Raw genomic sequence first — 23,670 nt, 5'->3', positions numbered from 1 at the left:
AAGCCTCACCGTCCAGGTGCAGGGCCGCCTAAACATGCCCAAAGACCAGTGAGGTGGAGGGTGGCAGGCACGCTGTGCTTAGCTGCTGCCTCCACGATGCTGCCAGGGACAAATAAACACGCTAGGAAATCAGGAGTGAGGCCTGGCCACTCACGGCACCCTGAGAACGGCAGAAGAGCCACCACGCTGGCCCTGGAGGAGCACCGTCTCCCCTGGATGGTCACCCTACCCTGTGCATGCAGGCCCCAGGAGCCCCATCCCTCCCTGACCTGAGACGCCAGCTGTCTCCCCTGAGATCTGAGAAGGCTCCCCCCTCACGTCCCCCTGCAGGCCAGGGAGCTGCTCCTCCAGGGACTGAGAAGACAGGCCGTCGGCCCACACAAAACCCAGCCCTCCTGACAATGTCCAGTGCAGGCTGTGTTAGCCAGCGGCAGAACCCAGAATGGTCTAGATTTTGGATTTCCACCGGGGATTCCCTTCTTCCCCATAAAAGACCTCTGTGTGTGTGTGCTAAGTCGCTTCAGTCGTGTCCAACACTTTGTGACCCCTATGGACTGTAGCCCACCAGACTCCTCTGTCCATGGGATTCTCCAGGCAAAAACACTGGACTGGGTTGCCGTTCCCTCCTTCACGGGATTTTCCGACCCAGGGATCAAACCCATGTCTCCTGCTTCGATCGGCAAGTGGACTCTTTACCACTGCTGCTGCTGCTGCTGCTGCTAAGTCGCTTCAGTCGTGTCCAACTCTGTGCGACCCCATAGACGGCAGCCCACCAGGCTCCCCCGTCCCTGGGATTCTCCAGGCAAGAACACTGGAGTGGGTTGCCATTTCCTTCTCCAATGCATGAAAGTGAAAAGTGAAAGTGAAGTCGCTCAGTCATGTCCGACTCTTAGCGACCCCATGGACTGCAGCCTACCAGGCTCCTCCATCCATGGGATTTTCCAGGCAAGAGTAGTCTTTACCACTAACGTCACCAAAAGACCTCTACATTTCTTAACTCCAGATTCCCGAGTTAGACACAGTGATAAACAGATGACTATTCTGTTTAATATCCTGTGTGTTGCAGACAGAGATTCTGTCTCCCGCCCCTGATGTTCCCAGAATACCCTGGCTGTCTCTTGCTTCCTCTAAGTCAGGGACGCCTTCCGTCCCAGGACGGTGTCAGAGACTCCTCCTCCTATAGCCCGAGTCCCAGAGTCACACCACGTGCTAGGAGGAGGCCTGTCTCCAAGTCATGGCTCCCAGCTCCACCGCCAGCCAAACCTAAGTCTAACCCACCCCATGCACTCAAGTTGAGCAACGCAGTCCAGGACAGGATTAGCCACGGGCCCACACGTCCCACATCATCCCCACTTTAGCAGGCAATGTCATGCTGGCATCCACACATGGAAAGCGAGATAGAAATATTAACACAACAAAAGAAGGAGGCTTTTTAGGAGAAAAAAAAAAAAAAAAACAGAATGGTCTTATAAGTAGGCTTAACTAATGAAATGGGAAGGGACTCCAGAATATTTTGCAAAGACCTAGGATTGCAAAAAGCACCCTAGGAGACATATTCTGAAAGCTTTTTCATCTCCAAGACGAGATCCCTATTAAAAAAAAAAAAAAGAAAAACTCCTGAAGGGAGCGTGGGAGAGTGACTCCTTAACTAGGTGACACCTAGCCAAGAATGACGCCTTTCAACAAGGCATGGGGACTAAGAGCTGGCGTCGGCTAAGAGGGTCCCATGGACACAGGCACAAACTGCCTCTCCATCTCGGGAACAGGGTCACCATCAGGGAGCAGAAATGCCATCTCCACGCATGACTATCAAAGGCAGAGAAAGGAGGCCCGGGGAATGTGACCCCCTTTCTAAATAAAGAAACCCCCACACTGGGCTCAGCTGACCGGAGCAGGGGCCTTCCAGGGGAAGAGAGACAGGCCGCAACTGACACGTGAGCTGGAGCCCCCTAGACGGCCTGCCCCCTGCCCCCCACGGGACATGCGGGACCCCCTCAGCCCTGTGCACACACAGGCCCTGCCCTGGCCCGCCACGGCAACACACAACACAGCATTTCACAGAACGAAAACAAGAAAAAGAAGAAGGATTAGCAGAACCATTAAGATGAAGTAATGGAGACCCAGGGTCCCCCCACCTCACCTCAATCCAGCAGGTGGTTTACAGACACTAACAAGCCACCACTTTCACCCATCGGGCCTGACACAGCAATACAAGCAAAGGAGGAAGGGAGCAAGTCCACCCCTCACTCCAGGATCACCCTCTTGAGGAGAGTGTGATAAAAACAGGAGAACCTACTTGGGGGGAAATACAGGATTCTCTCTGTTACACCACCTGTCTTCGTTTTAAGTCCCGGGCCCCGGTTGGTGAGACGGCAGTGAAACGTGTTCCACTTGTCAACGAAGGGAGCCGGTTTCTGCCTTCTCCTTGAAAGCGCCAACCTGTCTCCCTGGTTTCTCCTTTTTGAAAGCGGTAGGAAACGCACGGAGCTCTGGGCCGCCGTCCCCAGACAACACCCTTTGGATGGCAGGAAGGCAGCACCGCAGCGAAGCCGGCCCAGTGGGGCTCCCGGCAAAGCCAAGGCCTGCTCACTGGCGGCACCGTGATGTCAGGGACCTCACAGAGTTCACCCTGACCACTGAGAAAGTACTTGGAGACTAAGTCCAGCAGTAGGCTTTCAGATTTTTTTTTTTTTGGTTGGCAGGGGGTGCCATACTTGAAATCTCATACCAGAAACCCAGAAGGTAGGCAAACCCCACACAGGGTCAGGGCGTTGCACCAGGCAGGGAGAGAACTTCAGGTGCCCGGGGGAGTCCACCCTGTTCCCTCCCTGCATGCGGCCAGCCTCCGGACGATAAAGAACAGCACCCTCGGGCCAGGCTTCAGCTTTAGGGATGGGTCACACCCTCTCCACCCTTCCCCATCATCCCTGGCCTTGGATCATTCTGACCAAGGCAGGGCACGTCAGGGGTGACACAGGAAACGTCCACATTTTATAATCCTCGCGGCTCCTGGCTCGCTGAGCAGCTACTCCACACCGCTCTCTGCGCAAGGGGGGGAGATGCGTCTTCCTGACAACCCGTCTTTCACAAAGCAGGAGCAAGCTCACCCCTGGGGGAGGGCCAGGATGGCCACGTGTTGGAGGACATGCCCAGAATCTACTCAGCGCCTCAGACAGGCGTCTCCTCCTCAGGAAGAGCCCACCAGAGTCCACCAAGCTCCCCAGACCTCCAGCAGCGGGCAGCCAGCTGCTCAGCGGGGCCACAGACCTGCAGGCACAAGGCCAGGTGCAAGGCCCGCTTCGTGGGCTCCTTGACGGATTCCAGGGCGAGCAGCCTGTGGGTCAGCATGCATGTGGGCAAGGCCACTGGGCTGAGGTGGACACGCAGGGCGGCCAGGGAGAGGCCATGTCGCTGAGCCAGCAGAGGGGAGACACAGGAAGGCAGACTGGGGAAACACCTCACATGGAAAGGGCTCGGTGTCCAGCTGGAAAAGGAAGCATCCACATGGTACCGAAGTGTCTGATGCAGGAGCTCGGAGAACAGGAACACTGCCCATGCAGAGGGGAATCAGGGAGAACCCTGGGTTGGAAGTGAGGAGCCAGGAAGACCATCAGACGCTGACACCGCATAACTGAGTGTCTGTATGTCTGTAACATCTAAAATCTCACACACATCCTTGACTTGACACCTCTCTCCAGATATCCCCCCACATCTGTAGCTGAAATGCCCATGGGGGTCCAGACATGACTGGGGATGGTCTGAGCTGGAGATGGGGTTTGGAAGCCAGATGCGGGTGGGAGGCTGCTGAAGCAGCAGGTAAGATACTCTGGGGGAAAGGACGGTGGGGAGACGGCCCAAGGACAGCAGTGTCTAGAGGCTGGACCTGGAAGAGGAGCCAGAAAGAAGGCCGCAGCGCGAGCAGGAGGAGGACCAGCGAGGCGGGCAGGCAGGGAGGGCGGGGCCAGCGGTGCACAGCTCAGGGGGCACCACCTGCTCACGGCAGGGAAAAGCCACACTTGAGCTCTTTAAAGGCCACTCACCTCCTAGGAGTAAATGACTCTCGCCGACATAAAAGCACCCCTGGGAATCGGAAAATGGAAGCGGGCAGGGAACCCCCAGCACAGTAGCTTCTTTAATGGGGGGGTGGCTGTCGACAAAGCCACCTGCCCCTGCAGAGTCAGGGTGTACAGAGGGGGATTAAAGGGGAGCATCAGGGAAAAACGGCCTATGGGCACCCCATAATTGAGTGCTTCTCCATCCTGTCAAAGATCTCACACACATCCTTGACCTGACAGGTCTCTCCAGATGACCCCGACTCCGTCTGGAGCCAGCTCTGGGAAGGATGGGGTGCTTCTGTGCTGCCTCTTTTCAACTGGCCATCTTCACACTCACGGGGACGTTCTATCTGGACTCAGTGGCCCCCACTGGCTCCTTGGATGACCCCTCGGCTCTGCCTAGAGAGGTGTAGAGCAGCAATGCAGTGCTCAGCAGAGACAGGACTTCTGCAGGCCAGAACCCAGCGCCTTCCACGGCACACTCTGAGGCAGCACCCTCTGGATAAATCAGAGCGCGAGCCCCACCTGTGACTTCAAATCTTCTAGGAGCCCCATTAAAAACTGGAAAGAAACAGGCGAAACTAACTATGGTAACGCTTCACTCCCTCCGTCTAAAACATCATTTTAACATGTGATCAATACACAAAATATTAAGGAAATACCTTTTTTCCCCCATATTATGCTCTGAAATCCAATGTGTATTTCACACTTAAAAAAAAATCTCAATTCAGACAGGCCACAGTTCAAGTACTAGAGAAGACACATGTGGCTAGTGGCTACCATACTGGACTGTGCAGGTCAGAAGGGAATCTATGCAAAGGGAAAGAGTTCCAATTCAACTAGAGAATCCCTAAGAAACCTGCCAACCCTGGAGTTTTCAGGACAACCTGAAGGGAAGACAATTTCCCTGAACGCTGTCATTAATTTTAAATAAATATTCCATTGTGAAATCACAGAAAAACATGAGCAGGCCTGAGACATTGGCCCAGGAGAAGCTGCAGGGTGCGGCCTCGGGGAAGAGGGCGTCCAGCCAACAGGCCTGCCAGCATGAGACGCAGCAGACTGATGCCCGCCCCCCAGGCCTTTCTCAGGAGCCTTTCCCCTTTCTCTCTCTAATCCCCCACAGCCTATGACGATGCCACGGGGCTGCCCCATGTCACAGATGAGGAAACTGAGGGCCAGCCCGAGGGCGAATATCCAGTCACGCTACTAGACTCGGGCCCGAAACTCATGCCGCGCCCCTGCTCCAGACTTCTCCAACAAGAAGCTGGACAGAATCCACAGTGAGACCTAAGTAAATGCTGACTGAATCACTGAACGAGTGCCCACCGAACGACTTTTAAGCAACACCTCCCTTTAGTACAGACCTTATGAGTTTTCAAAACAGTTTTGTACACACATTTGACCACCACTAAGGAATAATATGGGGCTGCCCAATGGAGCATTCTAAACATGGCTAACAACCGCACAGAAGGGCTGGCTGGTCCAAGGTCACCCCCTTACACCACACCCAAGCCCAAGGTCACCCCTTATACCACATCCAAGTCCAAGGTCACCCCCTTACACCACACCCAAGTCCAAGGTCACCCCCTTACACCACACCCAAGTCCAAGGTCACCCCCTAATACCACATCCAAGTCCAAGGTCACCCCCCTTATACCACATCCAACATCTCTCCACGACACATGACACTTCATCTGAAGATGACTTTTTCCTTTAAAATAAAGTTTTTAAATGTCAAGACTATTTGAAAATATGCTGTGTTGTTTTCTCAGAACCAGCGGGTAAGCTAATGATAGGGTAGTGTTTTCATCAATTACAAATGTGACTTTAGCACAGTATTTTCCCCAACCCGAGCCAACAGGGATGCTCCGAGTGGTCCGGTGGTGTTCTCAGCTCTTTAGGTCCTGGTTGCAGCCCGTGGAGTCCCGCCCTCACTGGACCAGTGTTCACCCGCCCGCTGATGCAGCGACAGGGAGCATGAAAGCATGCCCTGTGTGTCAGAGCCTCCTTGCTCTGCTTCCGCCCTGGGCTGGCAGGAAGCTGAAACAACGCTACCTGTGGGGTCTGGCCTTTGCTCTGTTTATCTTACACACGTCACGGTTAGGCAAGCCTACCAATCCGGGATTTCTTGGCTCTCCGTGGCCAGCTGGAGTACATGGGCTCCTTGAGGCTCTAACCGGGCCAACCACTGAACTATTTATAGGTACCACTCTGCCTTCCAGCCAGCGATGGGAACCCTCCTGGACAACAGAGCTAAACACTGCCGAAAGCAAGAAGACAAAGGCCCAGAGTCACGCTGCAACACCCAAGAACCCAGCGCTCGAGGTGCGCATCACAATCAGGGATACTCAGAGGACATCACGCACAGCAGACAGACAAACAAGGAGCTTCCGAACACCACCGCCTGACCCCCAGGAGCAGTAAACACACTTCAGAGGTCTTTCACTAACTGGCTTCACAAGATTTGCACAGTTCTTCAAGAAAGAGGTAGACAAGAAAGGAAGCAGAAGCCTGGGGTATACAAATGAGCTTGCTGCACAGCCAGCTACCCGCCAGGTCAGCCTGAACCTAAGGCTCCTAGACACGGTCCAGGGCTCCTCTGCCAGCACCGCCCTGGCTCTGCTCCATCATAAACCAGGATGTGCAAGCACTGGAACTTCATCATTAAGGACCAAGGACGGGCTGCAGCTCAGCACTCTCACAGGATGCGAGTCCGTCTTTACCTCTCCTCTACTCTGTAATAATCCAGGTGTACTCATGCTAAGGAAGCCCTGCATTACCAAAAAACCTCCTTTCACACAAAGGATAAAAGAGCTGACGATACATACACAGCCCCTGACTGGCGGGACTTAGGCACTTCCTAGCACACCGGGTCACCCTGCCCATCAGAAATTCAAAGCAGCAGTTCCACAAGCCTCCCACCCAGGAGTACAGCGGATGGTTTCTAGCATGTCACTGGAAGGGTTTTCACAGCAGCTGGGACGGGCTGCACCCACCAGTTCCCCGATGCGAAAAGAAGCACCCTAAGATGCCACAATCTCATGGCAAGAAGCCCCCTGAGATGCCACACTCTCGTGGCAATAGAGCCACACCCACCCAGGAGAAACAGGCACCCAAAGAGGAGGACAGACACGGCGGGGGGTGGGGGTGGGGGTACCGAGGCCACAGCCCCGTCTTACTTTTCTGGCAGCGGTTTGTCGTCCAGCAGCGGTAGCTGTACTCGTTGTTGATGGTCGTCTTCTCACACAGCGGCTTCTCCTCCATCGTCCCTGGGCACAGGTCCCCACACTCCTTGGGGGGCTTGTTCCCCACAATGTAGTTGTTGGATGCCGCGTCCAGGATCAGGGACCAGTCCACCGTGGACAGGTAGCACAGGTCGGCGTTCTTCTCGATCCGGATGGCCCCACGGGTGATATTCCGCAGGTTGTAGAGCCCGATGTCCTTGAGGTTGGTCATCTCGAAGATGACCAGGGCGTAGTTGTAGAAGAGCTTCCAGCCGCGGATGACCGTGAGGTTGGGGAAGAGGTCGCCCAGGCTCTCGAGGCCGGCCACACGGAACAGCAGCAGGTACTCGGTGATGACGGTGAGTTTGGGGAAGCGGTAGCTGCGGTAGTCCTCGGCCTTGGAAATGAGCAGGATGTGGAGGTAGCCCTCGATCACCGTGCAGTTCTCCAGGCGCTTCACATGCTGGTAGTCGTTGCGGATGTCGATGCCCGGCCCGCAGACTGCAGGGACACAAGAGGGGAGGGCGGCACGGGCTTCAGTTACAAGGAAAGCACATTTCACAAACTAATTCCCCACCCGCCACACGGCCAGTCTCCAGGAACCCTATATTATTGTTAAAGAGGTAAGGCTCCCTTCTCACCACCGACTGCCGGAGGAGTGGGGCGCAGGTGGACTGTCTGGGGAGCTCACTGGCCAGTTCTCCTTCGGGATGTGCCTGGTGTGGGTCAGAGCACTCAGCACACTCACCACTACGGAAGATGCCACCCCACCTCACCAACGTGCAAACCACAGCCTGGAGCCCAGGGCCACACAGTGACACAGGAGAGGGTCAGGGCTGCACCCCAGGCCTGCCGGCAGGTGCCCAGACATACATGCCCTGCCCCCAGTACACAGCACAGTGCCCCGCGCCTGAGCAAACAGCCCCCCAGCCAAGGGACAGCAGCCCACTGCCGCGCCAGCCTCAAGGACACCCTGCGTGTCCACAGAGGACAGGCGCCGTGGCCTGCGAGGGAGGGACCCGGGAAGCACACGCCCACATCTCCTGCTTCCATCTGATGTCGGCAGGTGGCCACGGGCTCTTCCCCAGCACTGAATATAGACAGAAAGGCTAACTCAGCAATGAGATAAGAACCTGCGATTTATATGAATACAAGTATCCAATTCCAACTTTAATAAAGAGCTTTCTTAATTGAGAAAGGACGCTTCCTGTAGAAAGCTTAGGTGATAGCAAGAAGACAATTAAAGTCATCAATAATCTCAACATCCAAAGATATCACTAACTACGCCAATTTATCTTTTCTCTATAATTTAAGGTAAAGAAAACCAGACAATAATAGAATGTTTTCAAATATACTTCCTTCATTTCATATGAACATGTTACCAAGTCAACACCCTTCTACGTCACCGTTTCATGAAGGAGACGGTAATGGTAAGATGTAAACATGCACCATGAGTTCGTTTCTTTCTAAACCGATACCCTACTGGCGAATATTCAGGTTACCTCCATGCTTCCACATCATAAACAACAGTCCAGTGCACATTCTCTGCAGATATTCAAAACTATTTTTTGAGGATAAATCCCTAGAAGTAGACTAATGTCAACATTGGAAACTGTTTTTAACTTTTAAAATTCTAGACATAGACAAGCAGAAAAACCCTCGGTTACTATTCTCTCTCAAAAGTGTTAATAATCCCCAACCCTCCCATTACAGTTCTCACAGCGGCGTTTCCTGATTGATGTAATTTGTTAACTTGTGAAGCTCCCAACACACACAGCACTGCAGGAGACACAGACGCCCTGCAGGAGGCTGCTGGGGGAGGAAGGAGCTGAGACCTGTGAGGAACAGCCGCCAGGCAAAGCAGGAGGGGTTGGTGTGTGCACACTGCTGGCCCGAGCCATATGCGGGCGCAACCAGAGGCCGGGAGGACAGGGGTGGTCCTGAAGCTTCTGCAGAGGAACGGTCCTCCCTGTGGCAGCGCCAAAGGGCCCTCTCACACACAGCGGCTCCTGAGGGATGGTCCTCCCTATGGCAGCACCAAGGGGCACTCTCACACACAACAGCCCTGAGGGATGCTCCTCCCTGTGGTAGCGCCAAGGGGCACTCTCACATACAGCAGCTCCTGAAGGATGATCTTCCCTATGAAGCGCCAAGGGGCATTCTCACACACAGCGGTTCCTGAGGGATTGTCCTCCCTATGGCAGTGCCAAGGGGCACTCTCACACACACCAGCCCTGAGGGATGGTCCTCCCTGTGGCAGCGCCAAGGAGCACTCTCACACACACAGTGGCTCCTGAGGGATGGTCCTCCCTGTGGCAGCACCAAGGAGCACTCTCACACACACAGTGTCTCCTGAGGGATGGTCCTCCTTGTGGCAGCGCCACGGGGCACTCTCACACACAGCTCCTGAGGGATGCTCCTCCCTGTGGTAGCGCCAAGGGGCACTCTCACACACAGCAGCTCCTGAGGGATGGTCCTCCCTGTGGCAGCGCCAAGGGGCACTCTCACACACAGCGGCTCCTGAGGGACGGGCCTGGTTTAAAGCTAGGTGTAACACGCCAGAGGCCAGAGGAAAGGAAGAGCCAGATACAGTCATGGGGCCGCCAATCGGATGGCCGGGGGTGAGAGGAGGCAGAGGGAGGGAGTCTGGCCGAGCACAGGTCCCATGGGTTCACGTCTGTGACCTCAGGAAGGAGGCCTGTGTGAATACTCCTGGGTGAGAGAGAAGCCGCACCAAGGCGGCTTCTCGGAGAAAGACTCAGAGTGAAGGAGAGGCGGAAAGGCAGAACAGAAGGCAGCCCAGCGGGGCCACGGCCACAGCTGGGCAACCCGACAGAGCGAGGAGGGGGAAGCAGGGGACCCCGGGTGAACGGCAGGCAAGCCGCGAGGACCTGGACCCAGAAACTTCTTCATCTGGCCCAACTTCCCCCTTGCACTGGTGAGAAAAAGCGGCCTCTCAGACAGAGGAGAACAGGAGAAAGCAGACATCGGAGAACATCCGCAGCGGACAGAGGCTGCGCTGGGCGCTCTGGACGCGCCCTTGCGTGGCGCAACCGTGTGGGTCTCAACAGCAACTCACGGCACGCGATGCCGCCGCCTCCTGAAGGAGGGAGCCCAGCTCGAGGGCGCACGTGTGCAACACACCAGCCCCCTCCCTCAAACCGGACACAAGGCTTTTAGAGCGTCTCTGCCCTTAGCATCCTCACCAACAGGTCATCTCCAACCCAGCCAGCGGGGCTTCCTCCCTGGTCACAGCACCAAAGGGCTCAGCAAAGCCCCTGAGGACACAATCAAAGCCGAGGACAGTCTCAGGCCTCATCTCACTTGGCCCCGGCAGAGTCCTCTGGCCTTGCCGCCTTCTCTAGGACCCTCTGGTCCTGCTCGCCCACCGTCCGCCCTTCCTCTTCGCCAGACCTCCAAGTGCTGGCCTCCCCCTCGCCTCCCCCGCCGTCACACAGGGCAACAGGGTTCCTGCGTCCTGGGCCCAGAGCCCTGAGCTCAGCAGGAGAACACCCACCTGCCCACTCCCTGGCTCCACTTAGGGGTCTAATAACTCATGTCCTCCCCACCCAAGCCTGCCTCCCAAGCTTCCCTATTTGGTTGCTGCCAGTCCCATGCCTGAACTGCTCGTATCAAACACCAGAGTCATTCCCGACTCTGTCCCCTACCCCACGCCACTCGGTACCCAGTGCAGCAACGACTCCTCTTGGGCCTCAGGCTTATTGAAATGTCAGAGAAAGACTAACACTATGCTCCTACTTACATAAGGAATCAAAAAAAAAAAAAGCCAAACTCATAGAAAGAGAGTAGAATGGCAGTAGCCAGGGGCTGGGAGAGATGTTGGTCCCGCGGAACAAACTCCCCAGTAGGGCTGGGGGAGTGAACGCACAGCCTGGTGACCACACTGAACAGTCCTGTATCATATACACTTGCATAGACACATGCAGAAGTCCCATTTTGGGAGGGGATGGAAGTGTTAATGGGTCTGACATCAGCGATCATTCTGCCATGTATACATAGATCTAATGACCACACTGCACACCTTAAACTTATGTTTATGCCCTGTCTTAATGTCAGTACCATCTCAGACCTCCTGGCTGCAGCTCCCAAGCCTGTGGGAAGCTGAGAGGCTCAGGTGGTCTTCCTGCCACAAGGCCCCCTCTCTGCAGCACACAGCTCCTCACCTCCGCCACCCACTCCTCCCCATCCTGGAGGGTGTCCACCCTCCCCAGGACCAAGGCCTGGTCCTTCTTCCCACACTGACTGCTGCCACCACAACAGCAGCTCAGGGAGGACAGGAAGGGATTTTCCATGGAGCCCACAGTTCTATCTGCAGAGCCTGAAACCGAGCCTGTGTGCGGTCCACACGCACTTGACACACGCATGCAGTGAGTGTGCCTTTCCCCACGCCCATCTGTCTCCGCCCACTGCCCTCAGTCTCACCGGAGCCACCGCATCCCTGGCCCGGACGACAGCTTGCCCAGGATCCCACCCCGACCCCGGGCCGTCCCGGCCTCCTCTTCGAGTATGTTCCCGTTCAGCGAGCCGCAGCCCCCAAGCTCCTTCCTTCACCCCGTGCTGTTCAGAGCCCACGCCCCCACCCCAGCCCACAGCTGCCCGGTTCCCACCCTGAGCCACTCCACTCAAACGCCCCCTCCTCGGAGCTGTTGCCCGCACACCAAAGCTCCACCAGCCTGCCCCTGCCTCCCTGTCCCTCATTTCTCTGTGTCACCCATTTCAGAGCACTCTGCAAGCCTGCAAAGTGTCAGTACCTGAAAGGATACGTTTAGCTATTTCCCCCTGAAGGCAGAGGCTCTGCCCTGCATGCTTCCTGCTCTGTCTCTCAGGCCTGGCATCAGGCCCACAGCAGCATCACTGAAGACGGGCTGCCCAGCAGGAGCCAGGGGAGCTTCAGGGCTGCTTTCCACCCGAGTTAAGTCAGCTGAGGGGAAACGGAGACAGCAAGGTCTCCATCAGGTTCTGCCCCTGGAGCACTCTCCAACCCAGTTATACCACCCAGCTTTGAGCCATGACTCAATGTGAAAGTCTTTTCTTGTTTTGTACTATTTATTTCTTCCTGAGGCTTCAGTTCAGTTCAGTCGCTCAGTCGTGTCCAACTCTTTGCGACCCCATGGACTGCAGCACGCCAGGCCTCCCTGTCCTTCGCCAACTCTCAGAGCTTGCTTAAACTCATGTCCATTGAGTCGATGATGTCATCCAACCATCTCATCCTCTGTCGTCTCCTTCTCCTCCTGCCCTCAATCTTTCCCAGCATCAGGGTCTTTTCCAATGAGTCAGCTCTTTGTTCCAGTGGCCAAAGTATTGGAGTTTCAGCTTCAGCATCAGTCCTTCCAAAGAACACCCAGGACTGATCTCCTTTAGAATGGACTGGTTGGATCTCCTTGCAGTCCAAGGGATAATCAAGAGTCTTCTCCAACACCACAGTTCAAAAGCATCAATTCTTCTGTGCTCAGCTTTCTTTATGGTCCAACACTCACGTCCATACATGACCACAGGAAAAACCACAGCCCTGACTAAACAGACCTTTGTTGGTAAAGTAATGTCTCTGCTTTTTAATATGCTGTCTAGGTTGGTCATAACTTTTCTTCCAAGGAGCAAGTGTCTTTAATTTTAATTTCATGGCTGCAGTCACCATCTGCAGTGATTTTGGAGCCCAAGAAAAGTCTGTCACTGTTTCCACTGTTTCCCCATCTATTTGCCATGAAGTGATGGGACCGGATGTCATGGTCTTAGTTTTCTGGATGTTGAGTTTTGAGCCAACTTTTTCACTCTCCTCTTTCACCTTCATCAAGAGGCTCTTTAGTTCTTCACCTTTTGCCATAAGGGTGGTGTCATCTGTGTATCTGAGGTTACTGATATTTCTCCCGGCAATCTTGATTCCAGCTTGTGCTTCTTCCAGCCCAGCATTTTGCATGATATACTCTGCATGTAAGTTAAATAAGCAGAATGACAATATACAGCCTTGACATACTCCTTTCCCAATTTGGAACCAGTCTCTTATTCCATGCCCAGTTCTAACTGTTGCTTCTTGACCTGCATACAGATTTCTCAGGAGGCAGATAAGGTGGTCTGGTATTCCCATCTCTTGAAGAATTTTCCTCAGTTTGTTGTGATCCACACAGTCAAAGGCTCTGGCACAGTCAATAAAGCAGATGTTTTTCTGTAACTCTCTTACTTTTTTGATGATCCAACGGATGTTGGTAATTTGATCTCTGGTTCCTCTGCCTTTTCTAAATCCAGCTTGAAAATCTGGAAGTTCATGGTTCATGTACTGTTGAAGGCTGGCTTGGAGTAATTTTGAGCATTACTTTGCTAGTGTGTGAGATGAGTGCAATTGTGCAGTAGTTTAAACATTCTTTGGCACTGCCTTTCTTTGGGATTGGAACGAAAATTGACTTTTTCCAGTCCTGTGGCCACTGTTGAGTTTTCCAAATTTGCTGGCATATTGAGTGCAGCACTTTCACAGCATCATCTTTTAGGATTTTAAATACCTCAACCGGAATTCCATTACCTCCACTAGCTTTGTTCATAGTGATGCTTCCCTAAGGCCTACTTGACTTCACATTCCAGGATGTCTGGCTCTAGGGGAGTGATCACACCATCCTGGTTATCTGGGTCGTGAAGATCTTTTCTGTACAGTTCTTCTGTGTATTCTTGCCACCTCTTAATATCTTCTGCTTCTGTTAGATGCATACCATTTCTGTCCTTTATCGAGCCCATCTTTGCATGCAATGTTCCCTTGGTATCTCTAATTTTCTTGAAGAGATCTCTAGTCTTTCCCATTCTGTTGTTTTCCTCTATTTCTTTGCATTGATCACTGAGGAAGGCTTTCTTATCTCTCCTTGCTATTCTTTGGAACTCTGCTTTGAGATGGGTATATCTTTCCTTTTCTACTTTGCCCTTTGCTTCTCTTCTTTTCTCAGCTATTTGTAAGGCCTTCTGGGACAACTATTCTGCCTTTTTGTATTTCTTTTTCTTGGGGATTGCTTGATCACTGCCTCCTGTATAATGTCACGAACCTGTGTCCATAGTTCCTCAGGCACTCTGTGTATCAGATCTAATCCCTTGAATCTATTTCTCACTTCCACTGTATAATCATAAGAGATTTTATTTAGGTCTTACCTGAATGGTCCAGAGGTTTTCCCTACTTTCTTCAATTTAAGTCTGAATTTGGCAATACAAGTTTATGATCTGAGCCAGTCACCCCCCAGTCTTGTTTTTGCTGACTGTATAGAGCTTCTCCATCTTTGGCTGCAAAGAATATAATCAATCTGATTTCAGTATTGACCCTGTGGTGATGTCCAGATCAGTCCTAAGGCTTAGCGCTTAAGAACTGATGCTTATGAACTGTGGTGTTGGAGAAGACTCTTAAGAGTCCCTTGGAGAGCAACGAGCTCAAACCAGTCAATCCTAAAGGAAATCAACCCTAAATATTCATTGGAAGGACTGATGCTGAAGCTGAAGTTCCAATACTTTGGCCACCTGATGCAAAGAGCCAACTCAGTGGAAAAGACCCTGATGCTGGAAAAGATTGAAGGCAGGAGGACAAAGATGCAGCAAAGGATGAGATGGTTAGACAGCACCACCAACGCAATGGACATAAATCTGAGCAAACTCCAGGAGTTTGTTAGTGAAGGACAGGGGAGCCTGGCATGCCGCAACCCATGGGGTCACAAAGAGTTGGACCTGACTTTAGCAACTTAACAACAACAATGCCCAATCTAAACACTCATATTCTTTCCGTGCCATTATAAATTAAGTATATTAGTTTGCTCCTAAAAAACAGGAGTTTTTATACAGGAGTACTTGGATGTAATTTATTACTGCCGTATTCATCCTGGTATTCATATGTTGATGATATTAGCAAGTGTTAACATGAATTTGTTTGTGATCATTTTGAATAGACCAGAAAATTCAGTACCCAGGGAAAGACCATAAAGACACAAAACCCAAGTCTGTTGAAACTTCCTATGGCCCCGAGACAGACACGGGAGGAATCCCATGATGCTGTCCCAGGCCCCTTCCACGGCCAGTATACACCACTCCACGGAAGCCGCACTTCAGGGCCAGGACCAACAGCTTCTTCAGATCAAAGCACTGCCTCGCACTGGACACTTTTTTGCCATTTACAGAAGAAAAGGGAAAAGGCAGGAAAAACTACGCACTTCTTGAAGAAGAGACAAGTCCAAGGCAGGACGCAGCCACCAGCTGGTTCGGGTTGCATGAGTGACACTGTGGGTCTTCGGGATGTTCTGTGATAGGAACTGAAGAGGAGAAAACCCAGCTGGATCACAAGTGACCACACCGTGCTCAGAGGGCGCAGGCCACGAACAGGGAAGCGAATACAAGGCGCTTCATCTGTGCCGCGAGATAACACAAGTGCCGAGGGAGGGCATGCGCCACGCTGCGAAGGAAGGGAAGGCACAGCCTTGCTGCGACTCACTGGCAACTAGAAAGAGGTCACAAAACACTGCTTTTCCTTCTCAAAGAAACGGAGAGCCAAGGAACTCGCAAACCTTAGGAAAGTCGCTGGCACACGAGAGCACAGGCTGGCCTGGGAAGAATCATGGAAGGTCGTGGAGTTGAAGGCAAGTAGGAAGCGGAGAGAAAGAACACAGCTGGAAGACGGGGGCAGGGGCCGGGGGGCAGCCCCAAAGCTGGTGGACAGCCGCAGCAGAAGTGAAATAGGTGGGGAACCGACAGGACAGGGAGCCGGGGTGCGGGCAGGTGGGGACTAAAGCGCCGGCGGGGGCCACCCCGCAGGGAAGGGGCCGGAGCACAGGCAGCCGGGCTGGCAAGGGACACGGGCAGGGCTCACTTCCCCTAAGATGCCATTTTAAACAGCCTTTCCACCGACGGAAATGCTGCTCCCCACAAATTCCTCATCAAAACAGCAAAAGGCAGTATTTCTGCTCTAGGGACTTGAGCAAATGGCATAAACAAACTATACATCTTTGGAAAACGAATCCCTAAAAACTGCTCATATAAGAAGGGCTAATGAAAGGCATTTGGCTGAGAAAACCCCCAAAAGCTGTGTATCTAGGTATTAACATTTGGAAAAGTTACACAAGAAATTCAACTCCAATGCTATTGCATGCTCTGCATTAAACACAATCCTGGGTCCTAGAAAAAGAAAACGGGTGACTCAGGTCTGAGTGTGTGTATATATATATATGGCCTGGCTCCTGACCCCAACAGCTCATACCGCTCCCATCTCTAAGCCTCATCTTCCACACCTGCAAAATGGGCAGCTCATACCTACCCCACTGAGGCTGTCAAAGGATCAGATGAGGACTTCTGTGTTCCCACCATAATAGGAAGCTTGAGGCAATATTACTATATAAATTAAACACTGATAAAAACATTCATCTATTGTGTTGCGCCAATCTAAACATAACCAATATACCGCAATGGGGAGCAATGAACAAAACCGTGGATTAGCCTTCTAACACCAGCTTCATTAAAGGACAGCCAAGGTAGTTATCTCACTAAAATGTTCTCCACTTTGATTACCTCTTCTTTAAAAACATGGGACAGCCTTGGCTGTACTTGGAAATAAAAGACATCGGGAAGCACAATTAGCATCACTTTCCTGCAGGTCTAGAGGCAAATAAGGAAAAAGAAAAACCTGCTCAAAGAAAGCCAGTTGTCATCTCTGGTTCTGGTGGGAAAATCCTACAAACCAAACCTTCTGTCTCAGCCCGCGGCCCAGGGTAAGGGTTCTCTACTTCCCTTAAAATGAACTCTTCGGAACCAGTCACTGAGTACTACCAAAATTCCCTCCAAACCCTATCACTCTGCAAAAGCCACGCTGAGCCAAGAGATCAGAAGGGGACTCATGTCTGTCACTGAGCTTTGAATAAGGAGATACAATAACCACCTCTTGGGCCAGGGGCAAATAAAACAAGATAAAAGTTTTAACAGTCAATGAGCAGGACTCGGGGATCGCAAAGAAGGGAGCCAGGCCTCCCACCTCTGGGAGTTCAGGAAGCCTTCGCAAGGGAAGGGATGATCTGAAAGGTGAGCAGGGTCTTGCCAGGAAAGTGGGGAGGGTAGGGGAGGCACACACCTGGAGGCGGCTGGCAGCAGTTCAGGGGAACCCCAGGGGTACCGCCCGGGAGACAGGGAAGAGAACAAGGGGAACAGCAGACCGGATGCTAGAAAGCAGACTGAGACAAGCGCTCAGTAGGCCAGCGTCATTTTGCAGGCTGAAGGACAGAATTCAAGACCCTGAGCGTGCATCCAAACCCCCTGGAGGGCTTGGGAAAAGAAGACGGTGCAGGGGCCCGAGAACTGGCATTTCCAGTAAGTGCCTGCTGGCCTGGGTACCACCCTGTGAGAACTAGTGCCCCAGAAAATAATCCTTTAAGACCCTCACCTAGCAGTACCCTCCCCCGACTATACTCGCTATGTGATGGACGACGCACCTGTGCACCTGTGGTTCTCAGTGTGATTTTTACCAGAAAATCCCCACAGGAAGCCCACAGACACTATGCAGAAAGCACAGCAAAGATGAAGAAAAAGGGGGCGGAGGTGGAGCATCCCTAGCGCTCCCCGATCTACCCACGGCGGCTGAATATGCAGCCCCTTCTCTGAGTCAGCATCTCAGCACAGCCTCCGGGAAGTGGGGGCATGAGTCTCTTTCTGCCCACTTGTCAGCAGACTGCAACAACCAAAAACTCAGAGGAGGGGAGAAAAGACAATGTTGTGATAACAAACACTACGGATACTCCAGAGTTTGTTAAAATAGAATTTTCTGTGTAAATGTAAACAGATACAATTCATGTTAAGCCTTTTATCTTCGTGTATCATTGAGAACGTATTTGTACTGTATATGTACATTTATATTCTTACACGGACTACAGACCCAGGATATTCCACACAGACTACAGACCCAGGCACCTGATGCATTCAATGACTGAAGGCCATCTTCAGAATGTAAGGGATTACATTACACACGTGACTCTGGGGACAGAAATTAAAAATTAAGTGAGATTTTCAACGTGCAATGAACAAATGCATTGCCCCCTCCTAAGAGCCATGTCTACCATGCATAAAAGCAAACCTAAAAATGCATGCACACATGAGATGTAGCCCTGGAGGCTCTGAATGTGAAAACAGAGTGCTGCGATGTGGCACAGAAATGACAAAGACCAGTAAGGTGTTTACATCCTGCCTGCCAACAGAGCAGTGCAAGCTTCACCGGGAGTTAATTCAGAGACCAGAGACCGGTGCGAACACAAGCCCCAGCAACCCCATCACATAAAGCATCTGGAGCCAGACAGGCTGCTGAAGAAGGAAGCCGGGTTTGCTTCCACGGAGGTGCACCAACGATTTTCCTGGGTCTTCATTAAGAACAGCTTTGCCTGCTCTGACGGTTACTCCAAATTCCTTTCTGATCTTAAAATATCGAAAGCCCGATATTCTTTCTAAGTCTCTATATTTTAAAAGTGCCTTCATGAGCACCTCCCATCCTTTCTAGTTATTTCCAGTTCCGACAGCTGGCTGCCTTTTTGACAAAGCACCATACAGGGACCAGCCTTTCTTGCTTACAGCTCCCCACTCAGGCCCCCACAGGCCCCCACAAGCCCCGTGGGGCCTCCCCACTACCCAGGCGGGTGGGACAGCACCCCAGCCTCTGAACCCTGAATCTGTGTGGCCAGCGGACGATGCTGGGGGGCCCAGGCCCTGCTTGAGGTGTGGGGCCGGTCCCAGCAGAAGGAAGCAGACGTGCTACAGCCTGACCCGCAAAATAAGCGTTCTGTCTGTCTTCTCTCCCCTCTCCCTTATGATTTTAGGCTTCCTACTCAGGAACGGGCAAGCCTTCTAATGAGAATCAGCCCTGTGGCCCCCATTCCGTCTCATCATCTTTTGTAGAACACGTATCACTGCAGTTAAGAGTTCACATCCTCGTTTCAAGAGTATTGTCCTAGTCTCTACCGTTCTCTGGTTCCCTCAGTGACCTGCACTCTTTCAACCAGCCAGCTATCTAGACAAACTGATGCTCAAGGCAGAAAACCCACACACCTGTTCCCTCTGCACTGTGAGGCAACTTCTCATAAATGTGGTGTTGAAGGTTAGTCCCTTGAGTTGCTGAATCTTTTTATCTTGATCGGAGCCTTTGATGAGAGGGAGGGGCACCGGGTCAGTCCTCAGAGACCAGGTAACTCTTGGTTACCTCACCACACTTCCAAGACAAGGGCTGCGAGGATGTGCAGATGTATCTGGCTACAGGAAACCACCTGGGAACGTCGAAAGTTAGGAAACTGATGGACTAGCGTGAGAGGTCTGCCCTTGAGTCACATGGGATGAAGTCGGCCACAGTCTAGTTTGCAGAAATGCAGCCTTGCAAGTGGGGTCCTTAGCTTCTTCCCACTTTATATAGAGACGTGTGCAGGTGCCCACCTGTCTGACCACTTACACCTCTGGTGTGCTCAGAGCCCATTTCCACGGAGGACTCTTCCTGAGGCCCCTGTGTGTGCCCTGACGTCTTCTGGCTGTCCTGGGCACAGCACCCCCACCCCAGTCATGCCTGGCCTGGCAGCGCATTTCTCAATGCCCCACCTCTCTGAGGCAGGGCTGTGGCTGGACCCGCCTTCCTTCCTGCTGGGTCCTCCTGGGTCCTGGGTGGTGGACGGACTGTGTACCCTGCGTTAGCTGTTCTTATCAGAGCGTCTGGAGGCCGGTCACATCCCTGACTCCTCCACTGAGGCAGGCCTGGAGAGTACCCTCTGCATTCAGGACCTCTCTCTCCACGCCACTGGTGCCTGGACAGCAGCCTCCAGGAAGACACTCCCCGCATCCTGCCAGAAGACACCCCAACCCAGGGCACCCCCAGGCCTTGGCTTCCCAAAGATCAGTGAAACGCCTTTCTCCCAAGCAGTTCAATCCCACTCTGCACCAGATAACAGCCCGACACCCCAGCCGCCAGAGTAACACTCCCTCCCTGTGCTCTCAAACCATCATAAGACACAAAGACCTGGAAATTGGGGATCTTTTTTTCCTTCTTAGTCTGAGGACTTTTTAAATTGGTAGACTGGGGGGACACTAGACTTCATTTACAGTGCCTTGTTAAAAATCTCATCATATCCTTGTCAACAAGGTAAAACAAGACAAACTACATTTGAAGAGCTTGGTAAATGCACAATTTACCCTTCAAAGCGCTGACTCACGAGTGGCCCGAAGAAGGTCTCTAGTGGAAGGCGACAAGGCTCTTTCTGTATGTTTCCACATTTTCATCAATTACTTGAGCGATGGCACAGATAAAATGTTTATCTAATCAAGGATGACAAGTTTCCAGGAGAGATGGCAAATACATTGGATGACAGAGTCATGAGCTAAAAAGATCAACAGATTGGAATTGCAATAGAGAGGAAATAATGTTATTTGGACACTTGGGTGCAAAAAAAGAAATGCACAAATGTAGGAGGTGTGAAAAAGACTTAGGAGATTTAATTGGATATAATTTCTGTATGTGATGATGGGGCGTTGTGACTGCCAAAAAAAAAGCCAGGCCGTCTTAAGACTATACTCAAGGAGACTTTGTAAAGTAAGGGGCCAGAGGAGGGGTCCCCAAAATGGGGTTTCAGCCTCCGCACTTCAAAAGAGAAGAGAGGAAACAGGAGAGCACCCCAGGGACAGCCAGGAGGAACAGGGCCGTGAAGCGTCTATCCCACGGGGAACAGCTGCAGACAGCAAGCACTCGAGGATCCCAGGAGGAGGCTGGCTGGTTCCGTGCAAGGCACAGTGGGAAGGAAAACACAGAATACAGAACCAACGCAGCACAGGGGCTTTGGGTTCCGGGTAAGAACACACAGTAGGATTTATCTGAAGTCAGAATGGGCTAAAGAGGTGACGAAGGTTTCTGTGGACCGGCACATTTCAGAGACTTTGTAAGCCTGACTTTACCCACCGCTGGTAACTGTGGGGTGACATTTGTCCTGTTCACAGCTGAGAACACTGACCAACAAAGGACCCGCCCAGGATCGGTCTGTCACTAGGGCCCAGAGATGGGGCTAAAATACGGATTCCCTCACACAATTCTGAGCAGAGAACTCCTTTTGAGAGACAGTCCAAGGCTGGCAAGGATGCTACTGCCCAGGGCCTGTCGCCCAAAGAGGGGTCCTCCCACAACTGGTACACCTGGAGAGCCACCTGCCCAGGCTCGGAGGTAGAGACCTTAGCTTCTTCCCACTTTATATAGAGACGTGTGCAGGTGCCCACCTGTCTGACCACTTACACCTCTGGTGTGCTCAGAGCCCATTTCCACGGAGGACTCTTCCTGAGGCCCGTGTGTGCCCTGACGTGTTCTGGCTGTCCTGGGCACAGCACTCCCACCCCAGTCATGCCTGGCCTGGCAGCGCATTTCTCAATGCCCCACCTGTCTGAGGCAGGGCTGTGGCTGGACCCACTTTCCTTCCCACCAGGTCCTCCTGGGTCCTGGGTGGTGGACGGACTGTGTACCCTGCGTTAGCTGTTCTTATCAGAGCGTCTGGAGGCCGGTCGCGTCCCTGACTCCTCCACTGAGGCAGGCCTGGCGGGTACCCTCTGCATTCAGGATCCTTTAAAAGCCCCTCCTGTAAGAGCCTCACAGATACCTCAACCCACATGGAAAGGCATGAAATCCTGCGGAGGGAGGAAACTGCTACTGTTTCCAACCTCATACTCCAAGGAAAAGCATACGCTGTCGCCACAAGTTAAATCCACTGCAGAACATCAAATTCTTGTTTTTGTTCACAAGCCACGGAGAAAAAATAAAGACAGAAAACACTCTGTCCAACACTAGGCCAAGTTCTCCCTGGAGGAGAGAAGTGGGGCTCACAGATTTGGAACGCAGGATCTCAACTGCATCAGACAACCGCTGCTCTTCACCCCGAGTTCCCATGGAAGCACATGCCCACCTTTATCTCAATTCTCAAACAGCTTTCCTTCCACCTATCAGTTGCTCTTTATAAACAAGTCAAGCTTTCCTCTGCAAGTCACAGAGAAGCCAGCCCTCTGGAACTTGGTACACACACTCTTTATTTGGTGCTGAAACTCAGATCACAGCAAGATGCCCTAACGTTGAGAGAGTTACCACCCAATGAAAAAAATCTATATGTTCTTTCACAGTAGTTGAGAAGCTCATTCTATTTTTCTTTACAAGTTCAGGTTGAGAACAATAGAATCCTCAAGTACCCAGACAACTCTAAGAAACTGAGCAACACTTGCCTTTTAAAGCAAACCACTTAGTTAAAAAGAAATGATAAAATGAACTTACATACAAAACAGAAAGAGACCCACGGTCCTAAAGAACAAACTTATGATTGCAGGGAGGAGCGGGGAGGAGAATGGGGGAAAGGGGTTGGTTAGGGAGCTTGGTAGGACATGTACACACTGCTATGTTTAAAATGGGTAAACCAACAAGGACCTACTGTATAACGTAGTATACGGAACTCTGCTCAATGTTCTGAGGCAGCCTGGATGGGAGGGGAGTTTGGGGGAGAATGGATACCTGTGTATGTACGGCTGAGTGGCTGAGTCCCTTTGCTGTCCACCTGAAACTATTACAACACTCTTGATGAGCTATACCCCAATACAAAATAAAAAGTTTAAAAAAAAATCTGTCTTCAAATGTTCCTGATTTTATTTTAAAGATCTATATCATGCTTATAAGCCTCATGTTATACTTTTCAGGTTGCTCTAGTGGTAATGAACCTGGCTGCCTAATGCAGGAGACATAAGAAACCCAGGTTCAATCCCTGGGTCAGGAAGACTCCCTGGAGAAGGGAAAGGTAACCCACTCCAGTATTCTTGCCTGGAGAATTCCATGGACAGAGGAGCCTGGCGAGCATGGGATCGCAGAGACTCAGACATGACTGAAGTGACTTAGCACACATACTTACTAACACTTTTCTTTCCAAAGATACACAGTGTTTTTAGCCTCACTTCTAACTAATCAGTAATGAAGCACATATCTGACCATTTAAAAAACTAAAGCAAACCACTTAGTGAGGCGTAAGGGGCCAAATGCAGCCACAGCATTTGCATTCCTCTTCCTATGCCTTCCAGGTGGGACGGCTCAGGGACACTGCGGCCGGAGGAGCACCTCCCAGGTGGGCGGGCTCAGGGGTGCTGGGGGAGCGCCTTCCAGGTGGGCAAACTCAAGAGGGCTGGGGAGCACCTCCCGGGTGGGCAGGCTCTGGGGGAGCACCTTCTGGGTGGGCGGACTCAAGGGGGCTGGAGGAGCACCTCCCAGATGGGTGGGCTCAAGGGCGCTGGAGAGCACCTTCCAGGTGGGCAAACTCAAGGGGGCTGGGGGAGCACCTCCCGGGTGGGTGGGCTCAGGGGCGCTGGGGGAGCACCTCCCAGGTGGGCGGGCTCAGGGG

The 23,670-nt window shown here is 52.3% G+C and overlaps 1 protein-coding gene across 1 annotated transcript in view; it reads right to left on the bottom strand.

Annotated features, from left to right (window-relative positions):
* Positions 1–23,670, bottom strand: part of IGF1R (insulin-like growth factor 1 receptor) — a 300,375-nt gene that overhangs the window by 239,400 nt on the left and 37,305 nt on the right. Inside the window, 1 exon segment of the mRNA XM_010845844.1 lies at positions 7,238–7,783. Within this exon segment, the coding sequence (XP_010844146.1) occupies positions 7,238–7,783 (546 nt within the window).

This window comes from Bison bison, unplaced genomic scaffold (assembly GCF_000754665.1).
Source record: "Bison bison bison isolate TAMUID 2011002044 unplaced genomic scaffold, Bison_UMD1.0 scf7180017864224, whole genome shotgun sequence".
NCBI lineage: Eukaryota > Metazoa > Chordata > Mammalia > Artiodactyla > Bovidae > Bison > Bison bison.
The sequence above is the reverse complement of the archived record's forward strand: the minus strand, read 5'-3'. Positions and strand labels throughout refer to the sequence as shown.